General features: G+C 36.7%; 1 protein-coding gene across 8 annotated transcripts in view; it reads right to left on the minus strand.

Moving 5' to 3' along the window:
- KLHL32 (kelch like family member 32) overlaps positions 1-22,975 on the minus strand; it is a 114,155-nt gene that overhangs the window by 81,951 nt on the left and 9,229 nt on the right. For 6 of the 8 annotated variants that reach the window (XR_005858574.2, XR_005858573.2, XM_040697929.2 and 3 more), the window contains exons 2-3: positions 7,475-7,563; positions 4,887-5,067 (exon numbers count right to left, since the gene is read on the minus strand). The exons of 1 other annotated variant lie outside the window; for it this stretch is intronic. Coding sequence is in view for 4 of the 7 variants with exons in the window: in XM_040697929.2 (XP_040553863.1) it covers positions 4,887-5,067; positions 7,475-7,497 (204 nt within the window). In the remaining 3 variants the exon portion in view is untranslated. Of the gene's footprint in view, positions 1-4,886; positions 5,068-7,474; positions 7,564-22,975 lie in introns of those variants that run through there. One more of the 8 variants, XM_040697928.1, reaches the window with a different exon arrangement.

Raw genomic sequence — 22,975 nt, forward strand, 5'->3', positions numbered from 1 at the left:
GAGTAACGTAACTTTAGTTATTACTTTTATCTTTTTAAGAAGGTAGTCATTATACGATGTGAAATCCAAATGTGCCAAGCAATAGTAAACTGCAGTAATTATCTTCTATCTTCTACTCTGAAGACTAACTGCAAAAGTATATTTGTTATGTAAGAAGCCTAGTGTTGTAATCTGAGATGGTTCATTTTATTAATATTTGTACTTACATACCTTCCATATCTGGCCCGTTTTATAAAGGGTTGAACTAGATATTGTTCGCATCTTTTCAAAAAGAAACTTGTTTTTCCATTATGATTATAAACCTATTATAACTGTAGCATAAATTTGCTAAAGAAGCTCCCACTGACTATTTGATACAAAGTCTGAAAAATAAAACCAGCTCATTGAAGACCTTTTTTCTTTGACTTTCCACACCATTTAATGAGAAAACCTACAACAGTAATTAAACGTTAATTATTTGCTAAATAAAAGAAGAATGTCTTGACTAATCAAGCTTCTGTTAACATTAGAGTCATTTGTGACAGCAGCTTTCATCCTCAGCTGAGCTTTGCCCTCCATCAGCTATCTCCTCTGGAACAAATACCTCCATAAAAATCATCCTTTCATTTTATTTTTAGAAGTCTACATTTGTCTGTTCTCATTTATCCTTGGATTTTTCCTTCATTTCTGACAAAAAAAAATCCCACACCAAAAATAACAGACCACAATTATGTCAATTTAATTATCCCCATTAATTTTATAGGCTTGATAATTACCCTTTTTGAGTAGAAATCAAACTCTGGAAAGGTAGATACTTAAATGCCATGTTTGAGAGCTTCTAAAAACATAGATGTGTCCTAATATCAAGCAATACTGACTTCAAATGATCTTTACGTACATTTGTTACCTGCTTTCATAGGTGATACACTATTAGCCTCGGAAGACCAAGGTTTTATTTCAACCATAGCTGAAAATGTCCCATACATCTGAGGTTGTAAATAGTTTATGAGATTGAGTTTCATGTGATCACAAACATGTTAAATTGTTTTTATACATATGAAAGTAACACTGATACAGAGGATGAGCTTCAACCTTTAGTGTTCCACAACACAGATTTCCAGAAAACCTTCTGACAGAATTATTCAAAGGCCTTTAAAAATGAAGATAGGCAAAATAGGAAAAAAAAGAGAGGTCTTTGCCTGGATAAATGAACAACTGAAGTTGGAGAGGGAAAAAAAAAAAACAAAAAACAATCCACATGAGAAGAACTGGCCAATTTTCACAAGGGAGTGATGATTCCAGTGGAGCATCTCAGTCTTGCATATCTAACAGATACAGAGACAATCTGGAAAAGAGTGAGACCAGCCTTTTACTAAATGAAGGCCTACAGTGACATGAATTCAACTAGCTGACACTGTATATTTCAGGCTACTAAAATGAAGTTAATATGGTGCAAAAAAAAAGGTACTAATAACAATGAAGCAATTGATTTTTATTATTTTTTATTTTTTAAAGAAAGATAATTTCCTCTAAAACTTCTAACAAGAGTAATGTGCAACACAAAAGGCAAAATCGTGTGCAGTGTGATGGACTTCTAGTACAGATGAAGAGGGATGCAAGAAATTTCCACCCCATGTACACTTTTTAAGTATAAGATGTAGATCGTGTTTTTAGCTCTTCAGCAGTCTTGTCTCCTTCTTTGGTATACTTCTTGTGGTATGTCACTCTTATTCACTGAAGCTAGGAGTGACACACTGCCCAAATAATTCTCTCAGGTGGTTTGAGCACAAGGTGTTTTCAGCTTTGCTACACCCACAGAATAATAGCTTTAATTTCTCCTGAGGTTGTGTAGGAAGATAGTAATGGAGACTGAAAAAAAAAAAATAGGAACTGTCTATTGCATCCACAAACATTCTAAGGTAGAAGGTTTCTGTACCAGAATATAGGGATGCAGAATAAAATAGGTATGAAACGCTTCCATACCACAGCCCTGCTCCAATAAGTTGGCTTAATAATAAGTAATGAATGAGTACAGCAACACAGAAGAGGCAGTGGAGCCCAGCTTCAGGATGCTTGCCGTAGAAGCACAGTAAAATTGAACAGAGAGAGCACAGAGAAGCAAAGGAGAAGACTTCTGTCCTTCTTTTAAATAGAGGAAGCTCATCAACTGCACAGTTACCAATCACCAGATGCTGTTATAGTACTAATTTAATTAGAGACAGCGAGTTACAGTCTCTTACGGCCTACCTCACTAACAATGGAGTTGATTCTGCCACTCTTACTGTATTGGGAATTCCAAAAATAAAAATAAATAAATAAATAAAAAATCAAGAGGATGAGTCAGAGAACAAGACACCATGTTGCCTACCATCCACCAGTGGCAGAATTGCAATTTTTGAACAGATGCTACCAGAACCAAAAAATTTATTCGATCCAATGTGAAGAGCTAACATTTTTAAAGATTACTTGGGAAAAGGATTTCTATATCAGCATCACTTCCAATTTACAATAGCATGTCAGTACTGCAGGTCCTTAAATCTATCCCCAAGTCAGGGAGAGCCTTTTCCTGACTCACATAACAAGACCTCAGAAATAATTTTCTCCATACAGTCAGAATTTGTTTATAAAAATAAGAGCAATCAACACTGCTATGTACATAGGAATATATATTCTGTTTAGAGAGATGAAAGACAGCACAGAAAAACTCTCTGAAAACAAACTGTTTAACAATCAACTGTGACAGCTATAAATACCAAGACAATAAAGACAGTAAACAAAATTAGTATTCATTTGGTTAATTTCAAAGGATTCTCTTAAGAATTGAAAATGCTTACTGTGGGAAAGAAAAAACCAACACAGGATGCTACTGACATTTTATAATAGATTAGAAATATTAATAGAGTTATTAGATTTCTGAGTCTATTCTAGTTAATTGATATAATTGTTCATTCAGATAACATAAGAAATGTACATTTTTCTGAGACAAAAAATCAAGTCCTGTAACTATAAACATCCCCAAGTGAAAAATAAGGAAGGAAAAAGAGTTGTTTTGACCAAAAAAAACCCAATGTATTTTCTATGAGAAAAGCTTAAGCTTACATAATCACCTGCCAGCACTGAAAATGCCTACAAATGAAGTCATGCAGCAACATTTCGTTTTGCTCCCAGAGGGGAAAAAAGGAAAAGAAAAATCTTTTATTTGGATATTACTTATATTGCTAGAGCTATCAAAATGCACATATACTCACTAACTAAACTTCTTGTCTCACTGCAATATTTAGGATAGTCAGCTGGACTCAGATGTTGCAAGTCCTTTTCAACTGAACTATTCTATTTTCAATTCTGATATTCCAGCATAGCCGAAACTACAAGATCAATTATACCAACTAGAAGACAGGATGGCAGGCTACTATCCAAAAGACGGTCAAATCCATTATTTGTTGAAGGTCAGGTCCCTGTTTTGTCTTAAAAAAAAACAAATGAAGAATTTATCTGAGCCAAAGAAACAAATCATAGTAAGACAATCTCTGACATTCACCACTCTTCTACATACAATAGTTCTTACTCCCTCATCAGTTTCTAACAGGACACCCAGCCATCCTTCAAGTGTTAACAAATTTTCATTGTAGTAAAACAAGTAAATAAGTCACAATTTAGGAAAAAAAAATGCTGCTTATCTGACTTCTTATTCTCAGAATAAGAAAGGACAATCTCAGCAGTTGTTTAATTTAAATCAAAATAGACACAGAATGTGTAGAAAACCATAACCAGGATCTCTATGGAGCTAATATTCAGCAACTTGGACAGATTATTTTATGAAAGCAGTGAAAAAGAAAACAAAAACAAATACTTGTGTTTACAGAGCCTTTTGGAGACCTGAGCACACTCCTGGGGTGATCTATAAAATAATAAGAATTGGATGGCAGCCCCTCCAGACAGAGCTGAAGGTAGGCTAGTATATTAATCAAAAGTATGAGCTACAGAATTCTGAAGCTACAGAATGCAAGCTTGTTGTGTCACATTGATGTATACTGTTGTCATCTGAATTTTATTCAAGGCAACTCCAACATCTAATGTTCTCAGAATCCTATCCCCTACAGTCCAGTACTTACCTGAAAAAAATCTCTCAAAAATTAGTGAAATGTCAATTTTTCATAGAAATGACTTCAGTATCGTTAGAAAATCTGCAAGGTTCTTCCAACATTCCTCCAAGAAAATCCAGGAAACACTGAAGGTAGAACTCATCTTTATGTAATTTTAACAGCTAAAATTGAAGCAGTTGAATCTAGTCTTTATGATCAGTGAATATAAATTTGGCACTTCCAGATGGTGACTCAACTAATTCTATATAGATCTTCTATCCTCCTTTACCAACCTCTGGAGATGCCAGTCTCTCTTCACTGACTCTGAATAAAAATTGGCATAATTCTCCTGATTCTTAGAAAATTAAGACCTGGATAGTACAAGTTAGGCAACATCTCCCCAGCTACAAAAACATTTAGAATCCCAGTTTAAATTCACAACACTTAATCAACCCTTGTTCTTTTCTATAATAGTATATTAAGGAATATAGTATGTTGTCATTTTTTGCCATATTCTTACAAAGCATAAATCTAACTGCTTAATTTTTTAACAAAGCCTTTTGTTCTTTAATAACCAAAACTGTTTGGCTGAGTTCCATATTTATAGTTAAAGTTTGAAAGTTTCTATTTGTTTTTCTTTCCTATCATGTGTATGTGCATATGTAATGAAGTTGTAATACTTTACCTCATGCAAATAATCATGAATTTTATAAAGATTTGATTTTATTTTGTTCAGTATGATATGGATAACCATTCTCCCTCCAACACTCAGGGTAATTTTTAATATTACTACAATAAAGGAAAAGCAAGAATCTTTAGACTTACTCGAAAGTAGTCACTACAGGCTGCCAAGACTGCCTTATGTGCGTGAAATTTCTGCTCTTCAGCAATAAGGGTGATATCACAAAGTATGCCATCACTTCTTTGTTGGTTCAGAGCTGCCAGAACAGCATCATTATGGGAACTCGACTGACAAAGCCTCTGACCTGTCAACATTTCTTGAACGCTGAAAGGGGGAAATATTTTGTAAGTAAACATAGGAAAACAATATGTACACAAAAACAATTCTATAAGCAGTATATAACAGTGTTTTCTAAGAATGTTTGATATTTTTTTGGAAATAAAGTTATGAATCCTATCAGGTAAAATCTTTACACGGCACATCTGTTTCAAGAAAATCACAGTTTAGCAGTATTATAAAACCTGATTACATACTCAAATAAAAATCTCAGCCATTCTGATTTGCTGCGCTCAATGTCAGCTGCACTCAGAACTAACTCAAAACCATTTTAGAGTTAAATGAGAGGAATAAAGCCCTGTGTGAATGAAGTGATAACAAATCCAAATAGATGATTTCTGGAGTGTGCCTGTATGTAACCAGCCCTACTCAAAAGAATGAAGACTCTTGATCGCGAGTGGCCTGTTTAAGTCTGATGTTGGATTACTCAAAGTTTTCAGATAATTTTGGATCATTTACATCTATAAAGCAGCGTTTGTTGTTGTTGTTGTTCTTTTGTTTGTTTTAATACTGAAGCCTTCCACCACCTCTGAATATCAGATTGTATGAATGCAAGACTTCTGTGTCATCCAACCTAAGACTGTCTGGTTTCAGCTTCCTTTTCTATCACAAAAGGAAGAAACAGTATAAATGCAGATGTATTTTTATATGCAAATACAGTCCTAAATTAATACAGAGACAAATGAAAAAAATCTGCAGAGCTTCTTTGGGACAAAACAACGCAGTTCATCTGAATCTGAGAGACTATACCAATTTATGTTGCCTGAGAAGCTGGGTCCTTATAGGAAATGAGTTTACAGAGAGCCAATCCCGAATAACTGAGTATTTAATTAGAGGATAAATAAGCTATCATATCTCCACTAAAATCACGCAGTTCACTACATACACAAGCTATGGCAGCAGCTATGTGACTGCTAAATTCTCCTTTCCCACCAACACTTACTATGCTACCACACATGCCATTCCTGCACCTTGAGCTTTTACAAACTACTGTAGCCCTGCCTTGTACACTGTTTGCTCTCATCTAGTTTTATAAAAAAACAAAAGCTAAGGTATTACAAAGGGTAGCTGAAGTGGAGTTACACATTATACATACCAGAGAACAACCTGTATATGAATTTCGTACCCTGACAATTTAGGTTTCACACACGGAACTCTACATTTCAGAATAATTCATTCAGATGAAACTTTGTCCTTAATTATTCTGTTTGAGTAACCCTACTTAAATTCTAGTGGACAATTAGCAAGAAATGTCACTTGTTAAAAAAAAAAAAAAAAGAAATAATTTCTAACAATTATTTCTCTTCTGTAATTTCTACAGTAAAATAACTGCATCAAACTATTGCTTTATGGTGGCATGCTACCAGCTGAACTCTTGCATTGAAAAAATGAAGAGTAAACTAATAAAACTGTCTTCTTTCTGCAGTCTTCAGCAACATTAAAGAATCTGTAATGAAAGATTAACTATCAGTTTTGCTACTGATTCCTGAGGAACTGCAGAATATGGTCTCCTCAACCTGATTTCCCTCTTCTGTGTTAACTGTAAAAACCTTTTTTTCTTCCTAGGAGAACTGAGAATATAATAACATTGGAAGATTAACTGTGCAAGCATTATAACCTAATTATTCTTAGACATGGTTTATCTCTATTTCTGTTCAGAAGAGGAATGTTACAATACCCTAGTAATATCAGGCAGGCCACTGAGATTCCAGATCAGCCCATGAGCACTAACTACTGTCCAAAATAGAACAGTGGGTGAAACTACCAGCATATTAGAATAGAGCAAAGTTCCACAGAAAAACAACTGGATAAATATATTCTTATGAAATGTTTTTTTCCCTGACAGTGCTCTCAGAAACTAATTAAATCATAAACATCAAAGTCTCTGATGAGACAGTGGGCAATACAAATAAATGAGAAAGTCTGGACTAGCAAGCAAATACGGATGACTAAGACTGTGGAAGAAGGAGAAAGGCAAAATGAGAAATTCTGGAAGGCTGAAAGATGAATTTGGAAAGAATGCTTGAAATCATCTGAAAGAACTGAAAGATCAACATGTGTCCTGAATACTGGAACACTACAAACATCAAAAATGACCACCAGGTACTATTTCAGGTACATACATGTAAAACAGTAGTTGCTTTCACAATCAAAAATTCCAAGTATAAACAAGACCATAAACAAGACAATAGATGAAGAGATTGTGAGGCCTAATCAAACTCTAGCATGTTTCCCTTTCCTAGACATAAGTAGCAGCAAGAAAGCAACCTCTTGCAGATTATAATGTGAATAATGAGCAACAGAAATATTAATTTTACATTTCACTGCTAACTGATGGTTTAGTAAACATCACACTAAATGGGAATGACTTACTATGTGCTATTAAGTACTATACCTCAGGCACCTCTCAGATGGCATCTTTCAGTTTTGCTCTTCTGAACATCAAAGCTTATAATCCTGTAGAGAAAGCTGCAAGCATTCCAGCTAGAAAGAGAAAAAGGATAGGCACATCAAAATTCAAAGCATACACAGCCTCAGCCTTAAAGATTAATACTTTTAGGAGACGCAATTCAAAAGTGACTTTTTTTCAATTCTTCTAGTGCAGAAAGATATATATCACATGGATTAGGTGCCTGTGAAATTGTATTGGCAAGATGGATTGTAGTCTGAAAGTGGCCTTTCTTCCAGTCTTCTCTAAGAACATACCTCAAGGGTAGCACTTGAATCCCTTCTGCAAACTCAGAAAGGAGTATTACTTTAACAGGGTAGAAGACGGGTGAGGAAAGTAACATTCCAATAACAACAAGAACAAAAAAACCCACAGTTTTTAGAGTAGGCCAGAAACATCTACTGCCACTTGCTTACTTATTTGAATAATAAGCAGCTATGAAAACCTTACACCTATCACAGTACAATCTCACAGTCCTTTGTAGTGCCCAAGAGGTTTGTCATACACCAAAACATACTTTTTGACTACATTAATTTTTCCCAAAGACACAACTGGAAGGTGTAGAGGAGAGAAAACTTTATGATGTGTATTTGGAAAAGAAATTTTCCTTCCCTCATAGCAGCCACTCTTGATCGGCTAATCAATATTGAAACACCACAAACACCTTTTGGAGTGTTACTCATGAGACAAAGTCCAAATAATACAGTTCTTTGCCTATTTGATTTGTCCCTAATGGTGTCTTTCATAATCTTACACTGACTAGCAGCTTTACTTTGAAAGCCACTGCACTAACTTCAGGGAGACTCCCTAAGAGATGTGTGAAGGTAGAATTAGACCATTGGCTGTTTCTCAGATAACAAACAAGAAACTACTGTGAAAAGAATATTAATCCTGCTCCCATTCTCCAGTTCATCATACAGACAAAACTACAGCTCCTGCTTGCCATGGAGACGTTGTGACGTACTTTTCTGCAAGTGCTGTTGACTGTTCCACAGCAGTAAAAGAAACAAGTAGTAACACACAATAGTTATGAATTCTAGAGGCTGACAACTTTGTTAAAATGGATTTTCTTGAAGTCAACACACAGTACATTCTCAAGAATTCCCTGTAGGTTTCAAGTCCTTCCTCCAATCTGCAGAAGGAGTAACAGCCACTCAGTTGAGATAAAATCATGTGCTCAGTCAGGCACGTCAGCCTAACTGGGCCCTTGAGGCTACTAAGCATTTTCTCTTAATTTCTGTCACTCTCTGGATCAAAAGATAGCACTACAAGGACTATAGCTCAATAAAATGTTAAAACTTCTCAATAAAAACACCCCAAATTTCAGCAGTTCACCCTCCTTCCTACCTACTGGGGCACAGTAAAAATGAGTATTCACTTAATGATGACGTCCCCCAAAAGAAGCACAGCTTGAGTGACTTTTTTGTAAGCATACGTGGAACAGTGAAAAACATAATACATTTTCCTTCCTCATCATCTCCAATTCAACATTTTTTCAAGTTAAGTCTTGATATTCAGGCTGAGAAAGTTGGGGATGTTCAGCCCTGAGAAGTCTCCAGAGAGATCCAATAACGGCCTTCCAGTATCTAAGGAAGGGCTGTAAGAAAGAAGGGGACAGACTCTTCAGCATGGTCTGTTCTGACGGGATGGATGGGGAAATGGTATCAAACTAAAAGAGGACAGATTTAGGCTGTATGTAAGAAAAAATATTTTTACAATAGGGGTGGTGAGGCACTAAGTTGCCCAGAGAGGCAGTAAATGCTCCATCCTTGGAGACATTCAAGGTCAGATTGGACAGGACTCTGAGCAACCCGATCTAGCCACAGGTGTCCCTGTGCATTGCAGGGGAGCTGGACTAGATGATCTTTAAAGGTTCGTTCCAACTCAAACGATTCTATGATTATATGGTATTCCTGGCAGTTGCTAGGAAATTAACAAGACACCCAAATAGTTCAATAGTCAGTTCAATATTTGCCTAAAAAATCTTCCCTAAATTCTGCCATACACTGCTTCTCCTATCAAATGCCAGTGCATGTCTCAACACCTTTTATTTTTAAAGCAACATCACATATGGAAGAATACTCTAGCTGTATGTAAGTCATTTGATCAATAATGCATTATTTATATTTAGATACATAGCTCTGCTTAATGCAGCTTAAAATTTTTAATCACTGGAAATTATTTATTAAAAAAAAAAAAATGGCATTTTCATATGTTGTACAGATATGCTGAGCCAGGATAGTTCCAAAATCCTTTTAACCAGGCGTATTTTTTTTCCACTTTCAGACAGCTGGATCCATCTTTAAGTAAACTAACTTTCATTGGTGTATATGGAAACTCTCTGTGTTAGAATGTTTAAAATATATTATTTTCTTTCTACTTAACTTCTTTAAGTAATTAAATCGGTTTAAAAGATTAGTTTATACATTTAAGGATAAGACTCCCAGTTTAAATGGAAAAACTTTAATTCCACCTAAATCCTTCTGTTCTAGTGAAATACTCCATTGTGCTGGAAAGATTAACAGGAAAATATAGGCCAAACAGAAAACACTCACTAGATCTTAGGTTTGAGATACATCCTGAATGTTTCACAATACTTCTTTTTTTGCATACTATTTCTTGGAGACATTCACTTTTTACAAGGCACTGTTGCTATTAAATTTCACAACTTTTTTTTTTTTCATTTGTTCACAACCTAAGAGTGCAAAAGTTTTAAAACAGAGAACCCAGTAATGATCCATTGAAAGCAAGTGTTGAAAGAACATAGCAGCAATATGGACAGTGACTTGAAGTTTTCCATGAAAGCATAGGATGTGTAAGGATTTCAAAGATAAGCAGTACAAAAGAAATGACACAAAAGAAAATGTGCCACACTAATGCATGAAACAAATGTTTGCTCTGACTCAAGAAGCATCAGTTTTTTCCATGTATTTTGCATCTTAACTTTACAGTGCAGCAGAGTAAAAAGCAGTTTGATACTCAGGAAATATTGGAGCAATGTACCACTCGGCTGCATCCAGAGCATATTGTCAGTGCAGTGCAAGAGGTATTTGTCCAAAGACTTATTTTAAAAAATAATCTTTATTTAAGCACTATTTCCTACTTCAACTTATTCAATATTATTATCAATAATATTGATTTGGAAATATTACATAAAGCAGTGTAAATACCCAAAGGTATTTAGAATATACTATACACAGAAAGGTATTCATTAGCAGAATGCACATGTCCTTTTTCAGAGAAAGTCTCTCATTAAGTTGGTTTCATCTTGAGGAACCAATATCACATACAAAGTTTACACAGGACACTTTCAGGACATTTACAGAATTTCAGTCACTCTTTTCTTTCTGTATTGTTAACAGAGATTTGTTGCAGGAAAGGAAGTATTCAGATTAATTCTTGAAACTGCCTGCCAAGAGAATACAAAATGGATTAAAGCATGGGGTAGGGTGGGAGGAGGTGTTTGAAATCAAAACTAAACTCACGTTTAGTCTAGTTTACCACTGACAGCAATTCAAATATTACAAAATCCACTATTTTCCTCCTAGATAACAAGCTTTTTTTTCCCCTGCTCACATATCCAATTTAACAGGATTTAAGCTGTAGCCCAGGTTCCAGAACTAATTCTGTGCGTAAACAAGTTCTGTATTTAGATTCATATGCCCTGAATGAAATGAGGCACATTCCTCTCAGGATGAAAATGACTAAATTACTTAATTAACCCTGCTGGTATTCATTCACTTAAGACGGGTGGCACCATGCTGGGCCCCAGTCTGGGTTTAGGAGCATGTCAGGAGACAAGAGGACAACTAGCTATGAATAAGTCAGAAAGCACCAATTTGATGGATCTGTACAGGTTAAGAAGGCTGTAGATGTCAGTGACATGTGACCAAACACTTTTGCAACAGCTCACTGTTATCTACACAGCTCTCATACCTAAACCTTCACTGTCACCAGAGGTGGCATCCCTCCTCTTCTGATGATGGGCACTTGGAGAAGTGCTAAGAACCTTTGGTGATATCTTCAGGTAGAGTAAAACAACTACTGCTTCATCCCTCAAGGCAGCCCCTGCTGTTTCTAAAAGACTCACATAGCAACAAAACGATCAGCTTCCCTTTCTGGAATTCTACATTTTTTAACTCCTAACAAAGGATGAGGCAAGAAGCTTTGGGAACTTTACATTCATACCACTCAAAAAGGCTTTCACCCAGTTTATCACAAATAAGGTTGCTTATAAAACATATTTATTACTAACCTTTACAGAATAGCACTGCAATAACTAAGCATTGCTCTGTCTATAGTTTAGATCCTTACTGAAGTTGCTTCTGAATCTGTGTTTAAAGTACACAGGTTTTAGTAAGTCATATTCAATGAGGCTGTACTTCATCTTACTTCAGACACAGAGTAAGAATTGTCATTGTCAAGACTCTTTAGAAACAAGACATATATATGATATTATTATTCAGAGAGAAAATAGGTCAGAGCTCTGATAAATTGTGAAAAGGCAAACATTTGGAAACAAGAGAAAGAAGAACAAACTTAGTCTTCTGAGTATGTTAATACACTTCTCTTGCTTGCCCAGAAGACACTACTTTTCCCTTTAACACTTTTGAGAACTGAAAGATTTTTCTGATTCCATACAAAAATTTTCAAGAACATCACAGCTGTGAGGAAAACTGCCACTGCCCAATGCCAGCAGTGACACCATAGCTCTGGTCAGCTGTGAATTTTTCATCTCATTTAGCACCTGAATACAGTGGCTTCCAAGAGAAAACATTCATAGCACCAAGCAAAACAAAAAAGTACCTCTTAGACTTAGTAAAAAATATAGTACTGAGAGAGAAAGAAAATGAAAAATTGGATTTGTTGGGAAAAACACGAGTCAGTCAAAACAAGGAAATATTCAGCAAAATCAGTAAGCTAACTAGATAAGTAAAAGCACAGAAAAATCAGAACATTATACTCCCCCGATTAGCTACAATCTGTTTTCCTGTGAGACTGGACATGTCATTGCTATCTTCAGGCTGTCAGCTACTGCCAATTAGAATCATGAATTTTATTGTCTGTCACTATCGAATTACCACAAATCATTAAGATTTTAAATCATTACAATTTTAAATCACAAATATAAAATGAAATCACAGAGGTAACGGATGTACCTGCAGAACTACAACTTTATGTTCATATTCATATACGTTTTCTATGTATCTGAACACACCCGTATTCAAAACACTTCCTCTGAAGAGGCATTCAAATGAAAATAAATGCCAGACTTATGGCTGTGTCTGTAACTTAAGGCTTATTTTATACACACTACTATTTGAGCGAGAGGTAGTGGCATGCTGTTGATAAAATCATATGCAGACAAAACTGAACACAGTAGCATACTACACATGAACAAGGAAACAGTTGGCAGTTCCACTCCAAACCATGCATTTGGAGTTCAATAAATTCCAAGAACTTGCTTTTTTTCCAAGATGTGTGTTTATGGTTTCACATTTTAGGAAAAAAAATGCACTATTACTGCATGAAATAATGATACCATTCTGTATCACTACCTAGCTTTTCAAAGCCAGTTACTGTTTCTGTCATTTAAGCTATGATACTAATAATTTATCCAGCAAAAGGCCATTCTATACAGCTGACCTATGTGTCATTATTATAGAATAGCTGGGAGAACAACACTATAATTTATCTTCTCACCTTTCTAAAAAGCTTGGGAAAAAGTACACAAAGCTTTCTCAAAGTGAAGCAACCAAATCATACATTATGTCTGCAGCGATTATAAAGAGCTGGTGTGAAAGCTCTATGGCATTTTAGTTTTAATGCACAGTACTGCTGGCATGAAACAGACAGAGTATGATTTCAAGACTTTTCCTGTAGAACTCAAGAAGAGACAAGACAGGGAGACTTAGTAGTTTGTTATTGAATTTTCATTTGGAATTTCATTTGCATTAAGTGGATTTTCAAAAATAAACTTAAAAATCTGATCTTTAAACCCAGGCACTTTTCTTCTGGGAAAAGTGACATGTCTGCTGCAAAATGTGGAAGACTCAAATGAGGTCAGAATGATTTATAGCACAGAGTAACAGAAACTAAAGTTGAAAGACCATAATTATTCCTGCTGATAACTAGAGAAACTAATTTTGAAATGGGCACACAAGAATGAGGTGTGCTCTGAGATGCTGTCATCTTTATCAGTGACTCACTCAAATAAGCCTGCATTTTCAGCTGTCACAACCACGAAGGTGCTTTTATTGAACACAGCAATCATTCTTTAGAGTAATGAGAATCAAAAACAATTGGGTATGGCCTTAAAACCCTTTAAATCTACATATGGAATATTTACATGAGAGAGAGAGGCATACAGCACTGTAGATAGTCTACAACCTTGGCAATTAGGCTACATGATTTTTTACTTCTTATACCTATGTTTGAAGTATGATTATAATATTTTTAAGCAAAAAATAAAAATTAAGTAAAGCATAAGTGATTTCTGGACTGTAGACTGCCATGCGTAACTGAAGTTCTGTTAACTTAATGGCATTTCCAATGAATCACAGAATCACAGAATTGCTCACATTGGAAAAGATCTTCAAGATCATCGAGTCCAACCACAACCTAACCACACTAGCCTAACTAACAACCCTCTGCTAAATCATGTCCCTGAGCACCACATCATAACAGTTTTTAAACACATCCAGGAATGGTGACTCGATACATACAACTCCCTGGGGAGCCTATTCCAGTGCTTAACAACCAATTCAGTAAAGAAGTTTTTCCTCATATCCAACCTAAACCTCCCCTGGAGCAACTTGAGGCCATTTCCCCTCGTCCATTCACCAGTGAGAAGAGACCAGCCCTGCTCTTGCTGTAAGTACCTTTCAGATATTGGAAGAGGGCAATAACGTCTCCCCTCAGCCTACCCTTCCCCAGACTAAACAGTCCCAGTTCCTTCAGTCACTCCTTGCAGGGCATATTCTCCAAGCCCTTCACAAGCCTTGTTGCCCTTCTTTGGACCTGCTCCAACACCTCACTGTCCTTTCTGTATTGAGGTGCCCAAAACTGAACACAGTACTCGAGGTGAGGCCTCACCAGTGCCAAGTACAGGGGGGGATTACTTCCCTAGTAGTCTTGCTCACCACACCATTCCTGATACAAGCCAGGATGCCATTGGCCTTCTTGGCCACCTGGGCACACTGCTGGCTCATATTCAGAAAACTGTCCATCAGTACACCAATGAATTTGAGTACTGGTTATTTCTTTCATTTATATTTACTTCAATAAAAGCGTAAAGAGTTTATATATCTCTTTGGGATTTATAATATTCCTTCATTATTATTATTATTTTTTACATAAAGAGAGCAAAGTTTAAAAGAAAAAGGCTGTAAATGTCAATAGCTAAGTAAACATGACTTTAAGAAGAGCATTCCATAGCCACATGGTGGCAGAACTATACTTCAAGATAACCTATACCACCAGGAGACTGACCAGAATATTTCAAGCAATCTTTTTCCCCCTCAGAGTATATTTAAAATACCATAAAATATTGTCTGTGTGTGCGCTTTCAACACTACTACTACTATTACCACCAAAAAAAAAAAGGCTATTTTATCCAAGCTTTAAATTATCTTGGTGTATAAGTGTACAACCAATCAGCACATCATATGAATATTGCAACACGATGGCAATAGGCTTACATGTTCCCATTTTGAAAATTTAATCATGTCATTCAGTAACTGGTCACAAAAACACTATTAATTTTACACAGTATTCATTAAATTAGCATAAGTATTTTTTATATACGTTCATTTACAGTCCAAAGAAAACTCTAGTAAATTCTTTATTGGAAGGGTAAATAACTTCACCAACAGCCACTCCCAGAAGAATGGGGAAACTTCAATAACGTTAAGTCCCTGCTCCATTGTGTCCAGGCTATGCAGACATCTGGTCTCTTATGGCCTCCAAAATAACATGGCCACATCCAAACAACTAACTTGGAAAAGTCATCAACTAACTCTCAAGCCATTCCAAAAAATATTTTGTGGAGTACTAGATGGCTCATATTAAGCACTTGTTAGAGGTTGCTGTAATGATTTATAGACATAGATGCTTGAGTTTCAAGCTCTGGCCTGGAATGGGCACAGTTACTAGCACAAACCTTTTGGATGCTTTGCACAAAACACAACAAGAGTTGTGAGAATATTCAAAGTTCTTGCAGACCTCTAACGCAGGAACCATCTTGGACAGGATTTCTGTATTGTATTTTGTCTTTTATAAACATATGTCAAGAACAGAGAATAAGAGATGTGGATCAGCTAATAGTGAACATTTAGATATATATACATATCAGTAAAGATTCAAATACGTCATTAGAAATCATTTAGTAACAGACGTTGACGATTTAAAACATGCTTTGTATGAAGTTAAAATTTCTAGTCAAGGTAAGGATGGAAGAGAGCATCTTCTTTTGTTACATAACTTCTGGGTTCTCAAACTTTTTCCTCAACAAAAATAATAATAATAATAATAAATAAAAATAAATGCCCTTTAAATCTAAAATAGAAAACAAAATTATGTTCTGGATGAACAGAAGTTTCTTCTAAGCCTGTTAAGACATAACTGGCTTACTGACTACTCCTCCAATCTCCAACAAAAGAAAGAAAAGCTATTTTCAAATACCTTTCTGCAGAGAGAATAAGGCATCAGAGGATTTCTAGTAGCTTTAAGCAACTTGGAAGCCATTCATCTTGATGATGAAACTGATCTGGACAAGGCCAAGACAGCTGGAAGATGAGGAGTGGGAGAGAAGATGGAAGAAGAAGGGATGATAAAGAACAAAGTGGTGATGGAGATCACGTGAGCTAGCTGCAGTAGTTTCCAGCAGTCTAATAGTGCCTGTTAATGTCAGAGAATTGTCTGCGAAGAAAATAGAGGAAAAAGGGAGGAATTTGTCTACAGTAAGATCACAGGAAGAGAGGCCAAAAACCAGCTGGGAAGAACTGTAATTGCTGGGCAAGAAGGCTGCATGCTCAGTTCAGTAGTGAAGACTGGGAATGTACTGAGAAGAAAGCCAGAGACAGAGATATTAGACTCAAACTTGCTCATGACTTAAATAAATAAATAAATAAATAAATAAATAAATAAATAAATAATCCTAACAACCAACAGACTAACTAACCAAAACACCCTCAAACTTCTAAAGAAAGTAGCCCGAAGAATCAATGGAAGTGCACTTCCTTTAGATTTTGGAATATAAATCAAGATCACCAACCATGCTTTACATCTTCTTTGTAGAGAAGTGTTTGCACAACAGCTGCCTCAGCTTTCTGCTGACTATGCTGGATTATAATGGATAATACCTGACAGTTTACTCAGCAGCAGAGCTCAGTGCCAACGATTAGAAAGGTTGTAATTCTATTGTTGTTTCATGTGATCAGCACAGTTCTAGATTTGTTATCTCAACTTCCCCTTCAAAAAAGTGTTAAGAAGTTAAACCTCCAAAAAGTTAAAAAGAAAAAAACACACTCAAATTACCATTTTCTTAACAGTTGTAAACCAGTCTGTACATGAAACGTGTATTACAGTCCTGCCTTCAAAATGCCAATGCAATGCTTTGGGCACAGCTCCAGAACAGAACCAGGTCCCCTTGCCCTAAAGTAACATCTTCATCACAGGGTTATAGGTAAATACTCTTACCTTCCTTCTGACCCAAGACAGCACTCATAGAGGGATAGTAAACCACATCAGCATCAGGCTTAGAACTCCCAGCCAGTCAAGGGAGTGATCATCTTGCTCTGCACTGGTGTGGACCTTGAGCACTGTGTGCAGCTTTGAATACCATCATATAAGTGGACATAAAACTATTGGATAGTGTTCAAGGGAGGGCTATGAAGATGGGGAAGGGTCTAGAGAAGTGGCTGAGGTTCCCTTGGTTTGTCCAGCACAGTGCAGAGGAGGCTAAGGGGAGGCCTGGTGGCAGCTGCAGCTCCTCACAGGGAGCAGAGGGACAGCCCTGAGCTCTGCTCTTTGTGACAGCGACAGGGCCCGAGGGAACAGCATGGAGCTGTGTTAGAGGAGAGTCAGGCAGGGGTTAGGGTAAGGGTCTGCACCAGAGGGCGGTGGGCATGGAACAGGTTTCTCAGGGCAGCATCACAACCCCGAGTTGCCAGTTCTCAAGAAGAATTTGGATAATGCAGTCAGCCACAGAGTTTGAGTATTGGGTGGTCCTGTGCGGAACCAGGAGCTGGATTCAATAGTTCTCGTGGATCCCTTCAAACTCTGAATATTTTGTAATTCTACAATTATTTTTACTCTTCACAGGAGGTGATAGGAACAGTTTTGAATCCTCATTACGGACAACCGAACTCAGATCAATTATTAGCTGAGCGCTGTAGCAACAGCTCTTAGATCTTTTTTAAATCGCTTGTTAAAAAAGAGAGAAGCTGAATTTTAAAAGAAGGAAGCACATCACTTGTTTTCTGAAGTAAATTACTGCCTCTGTTCATAAGGGCCCTGTGAATCCAGGCACCTTTGAAAGACTTAAAAATGCTGCAGTTAATTGCTTACTTCCAAAAGAGCGAGGCACACCTTTGACTTTTTGTATCAGCTATTTTAGACATCTTGTTCTTCTTTCATACACAGACAGATAATTTGCAGCCTGCTGAGAATCCTTGTTCTTAAGCATCTGTCAGTACCCAGATATTGAAGTAGGATTCTCAGCAGGCCTCGAGGTTCTGTGAAAACCTTTCTCGGATGGAACCAAACAGAAGATGATTTGTGGACATAGTCCTAAATGCCTAACTCAACTTCATAAGCTGGATGCCAGTCATTAGAAACCTACTGTATTTATGAAATCTAAGCATTGCCAAGTGTAAGTATCTGTAAGTGTCTGGAGCCCAGCTTTGCTGAAACAATATCAGTATACCTGGCAATATGAAAAATATAACTAAAAAGGTTCTAGGAGCATTTGTTCCTAAGTAAAAGGTATATATATATATTTTTTTAAGTTACAAGGACATTGTGAAGAATCACTAAATGCAAGTTAAGACATTGCTTCTTCAGTAACTTTAACTAAAATCTAGTTTTTACATTTAAATACTTGGATAGCAATCCTTACAAACAAACTTATGTCTAAGCTTTCTTTCTTAAAATACTGAACAACTATCATGTTGGCTTGTCATCCTTAACATTACTGAAGCCCTTGGAGAAGTCAAAGTTCAATGTGGAAGACTCACTGTCTTCCTATCAGTTCAGAGGAGCCCACAAAAGCATTTCTGTAGGGAGAAGCTATGCCTGGCACCCTGGTGGACTCCAGGCTGAACATGATTTGGTAGCGTGCTGCTGCAGCAAGGAAAGCAAAGTCCAGGGCTGCATCCACAGGGGTACTGCTAGCAGAGATTTAGATGTAATCATTCCACTCTACTAAGGGCTCGACAGGCTGTACCTGTAGTACTGTGTCCAGTTCTGATACCCACAATTCAAAAAAGAACTGGACAGACAGGAGAGGGTCCAGAGGAGGGACACAGAAACCATCCAAGGAATGGAGAATCTGTCTTGTGAGGACAAACTACAGGAGTTACACATTTCCACCCTAGGAAAGAGAAGACACGGGGAACCTCATTACAGTATTCTAGTACTTAAAAGGCAGCTTCAAAGAGGGTGAAGGCTGTCTCTTCACAAGAAACTGCATGGCAAAGACAAGGGCCAATGTCTATAAGTCATCGCCATCATATAAGAGTGATTTTTATTTATTTATTTACTACAGAAGAATCAGTGACACAACCTCACCCAGTACACAGTAGAATCCCCATCACTGCAGGTTTTCAAGATGCAATTGTACAGCGTGCTGGATCATCTCATCTAGGTTTGATTTTCTCACAAAAGGCTGGGCGTGATAATCTTTCAAGATCTCTTCCAAGATGGGTTGTTCTACAACTGACTGAATATCACACATTCACTTCTCATGCCATCATTGCAGTCATGAAACAGTGGGTCACCTCTGTTGGTGCTGATTTTTACAAGCATAGCATGCAGGCTCTTATTCATCACTAACAAAAATGCATGGCTAATTGTGGTGACTAAACTGAAAAAGAGTGTTTTGTAACTGAGAATTTTCTCTTTCATATAGTGTTATTTTCATATTTGTATCTCTTGTAGTTTCCATGGAAATAAGAGACATTAATTTCAGAGGAAGCTACATACAAAGACCTCACATTAACATTTTTAATTACTTAACACAGCCTAAATATTACTGGTATCAGCATGATCAGAGATTACCTTAATTATCATTCTTGTTTGAGAGTAAAGCATTTGATTCCAGCTGTTATGAACCATTTAAGCAAAAGCGACTTCTGCTAAAGAACCTACTTCATAAAGAAATACCAAATCAAACTGCATATGTCCAACAAAAGAATACTATTTCACATAGCTTCTTTAATATGCAAGAAAATTCATACGCTTTAATAGAAGTTAAATTGCCTGAGATTAGTCTGAATTGGTGTATTTCACTGTATTCTTCTGACCACCACACCATACCACAATAATTTAAGATTTGTTTTCCATCAGTAACTATTTCATTAGTTAAGATTCCTGGCCCCCAATCCACATGGAAGCTACTTATATTGTCTCTAAGTTTGTTCCATAGCAAATGAAATGTAAATATGTTAGTGCCAGCATATCTCCAGAGAAATCACCAGGACAGCATCTTCACTACAGCCAACATATCTTCCAAAGCACAGTTTGACACAGACTGATGTAGGAAGAATAATGTCACCAGAAAAAAAGTTTTATTGCAGTCAAAGATAAGAGGTGAACAGAAAATAAACTCATTTTAAAGTAGGAATAAGTCAAAATAAAGCAGTAATAATTATTTCCTTCCCTGTCACTAAATACAGCTTCTGAAAACAAAACAAAACAAACAAACAAAAAAAAACCTGCACCTGTAACGAAGCTTTCATTTCAAACAAAGAATCTCGAGATTGCTGAGAAAAGCTTGAAAACAACGTTACAGGCTTATTAATTATTCTGAAAAGTGTCTGAACGTATTTAGTTACTAATGTCTGGGAACTGACTTCTGGTGTTTGAATGCTTGAGGCTGGCAATACTGAGATTAAAAGCCATTGGATGATATAACAAATGAAGCTATTCATCAATGTCTTGAACTGGGAGCAGAGACACACTGGCCAAAAAGGTGCTGACTGGCATAAAGTTGGCCTGAAGTACCCATCCATTCTCTCCAATGACCAAGTCCAAGGACAGTGCAGACAGATCTACACTGGATAATTAAATGGTGCTTGATTTCTCTCTCTACCAAATGGTACACAAAAACTTGGATTGAATCAGAGGATTTGCAGGGGGGACAGGCTGCTCTTCACCTTGCCAATGAACTGAGTAGCTCTATTGTGCTTGATCCAGAATCTTAAGCACAGACTTAATAGTTTGTTTTGACTTTTTCTTTCCATCTCTGGACAGTAACAACTGAATGCAGCCAAGAAGGACTGAATGTAGGACTGTACCGAAATGACCGAAGTCACTGTAACCAAAATGCTAACTTGTGGGTTTTGCTGAGTTCTCCTTGACTTACCTGGCAACACTACCTAATCAGAAGATATTTGTTTTTAAATCAGAAGACATCTCTTTTTAAAATATTAAAAAATTGACACACACACACAAAAATAAAAATTAAAAAAAAAAAAAAGGGTTAGAAAGATCTCCACAGTGTAACTCTTACATCTGGCAGTGTTGCCAGTAGGTGAGCAGACAGAAACTGTTGCATCACCACTATGACCAACCTTTCAAATATAACAAGTTGCATGTTGCAAAACAAATGCAAGTTTTCACCTCTGTGTTTACGTGAATCTGAGATAGACAAACAAAGGCTCTTGCCACCTATTTCCAATACAGGAAGTGTACAAAATGCAGATTAGCTAATGTAAAAAGATATTTGATCTCAACATATTTACGAAATATCAAAATCCAATGCAAAAACACTGCTGGGACTTGAGTATTTCCTCTATTTACCATTATGCAAGTATTATCTTTGAAGTCCACATCTCAGCCAGAAAACAAAATTCCTGAATCTGGGTTGGAATTTACCAATCTGAAAGTCTTCAAGCATCAGCAGCTCACTTGCATTCAACAAATGCTGAGATATCAAAACGGTTTCTCAACACATCACCTGCACAAAGCACTGTACTAACAATAACAGTCCCTATAGCTTTGCTACTCTGTTCAAAGCTAATTGGATACTTCTATGCAGCACAGTCAATTTGCATGTCCTAAAGATATTTACATTTAGAAGGTTTCAACCCTTCCATAAAAAAAGATGGTGTTTCTTTTTCCTACTACTGCAGTCACAAAAGCATTTGATTTTGGCTCCAGTTTTCCAGGCCACTTGGTTACAAGCAGAATCACACAAACAGGAGATTTCCTGTAAAGATCCTGGGATTGCTGCAGATATGTTTCTGCTCTGTGGAGGTAATAACTAAGAAAAAGATGCAACTTCAGTCATGAGTTTATCACCACCTTATCAGCTCCACTTCCAGTCTGAGCCTAATCCTTTACCTTTTCATGCCGGAATCTTTCTATGGAGCACGTGTATGTTTGCATAAGTACAGCCACTGTGAGTTATTAGCCATCACAATATTCAGACATTACTCAGTCAAAGGTAAAGTAAAAATAAAAACAAAAAGTAAAAACAAAGTAAAAAGTGGAATAGTGATTTGGAGATTTGGTGTCACTTAACAACTAATTAACTACTACCTTAACAACAACAACCTCTCACTGATACACACATTCATCCTTTGGCCACACAACTGAAAATATTCTGCTCGTCTTAATAATGCCTACCCATCATCTGTTATAGTAACATTGGACTGAAAACAATGAAAGTTTGAAATATGCCAAGAACAAAAAAATAATATGGAAAATAATTTCAAAGGTGTAGGAAATGTCATTGATTTTAAATCCTCTGAGCTCTCCTTGTACCTAGGCTTCTGTTAGTGGAAAGGGGTTTTTTTTGCTTCAGTTGACTGCTGCATTGTGAATGGTTAGTAACACTCTTAGAAACACACAGAGCAAGTGTTACAGTATTCTTGGAAATTCCTCGGGGAGAGTCAGAAAACTTCTGGCAGTGCTAAATGCAACACTTAGATTCTCGCTCTTCTCTGAGTCCAGAGTTGGCTGAAATCATTGCACTGGATTTGCCGAGATCTTTTAAAGGCTAAAAATGGGAGAACGTGAAGCGTTATCAAAATTCATCCCAGGTTTGCAAACAAGGGGCTTCCAAGTTTTAAATTAACTTGCTACTTTTCAGGCAGCATCTCTACTGCATTTGTAAACCCCGGGATAACAGCTCATCTTTTATTTGTTTTCGGTTTCTCACAGAAGCAGTTTGTTATGATTGCTCTCTCCTACACAAAAGCTGGTCAGGACTCCCAAACGCTC

Source organism: Gallus gallus, chromosome 3 (genome assembly GCF_016699485.2).
Source record: "Gallus gallus isolate bGalGal1 chromosome 3, bGalGal1.mat.broiler.GRCg7b, whole genome shotgun sequence".
Taxonomy (NCBI): Eukaryota; Metazoa; Chordata; class Aves; order Galliformes; family Phasianidae; genus Gallus; species Gallus gallus.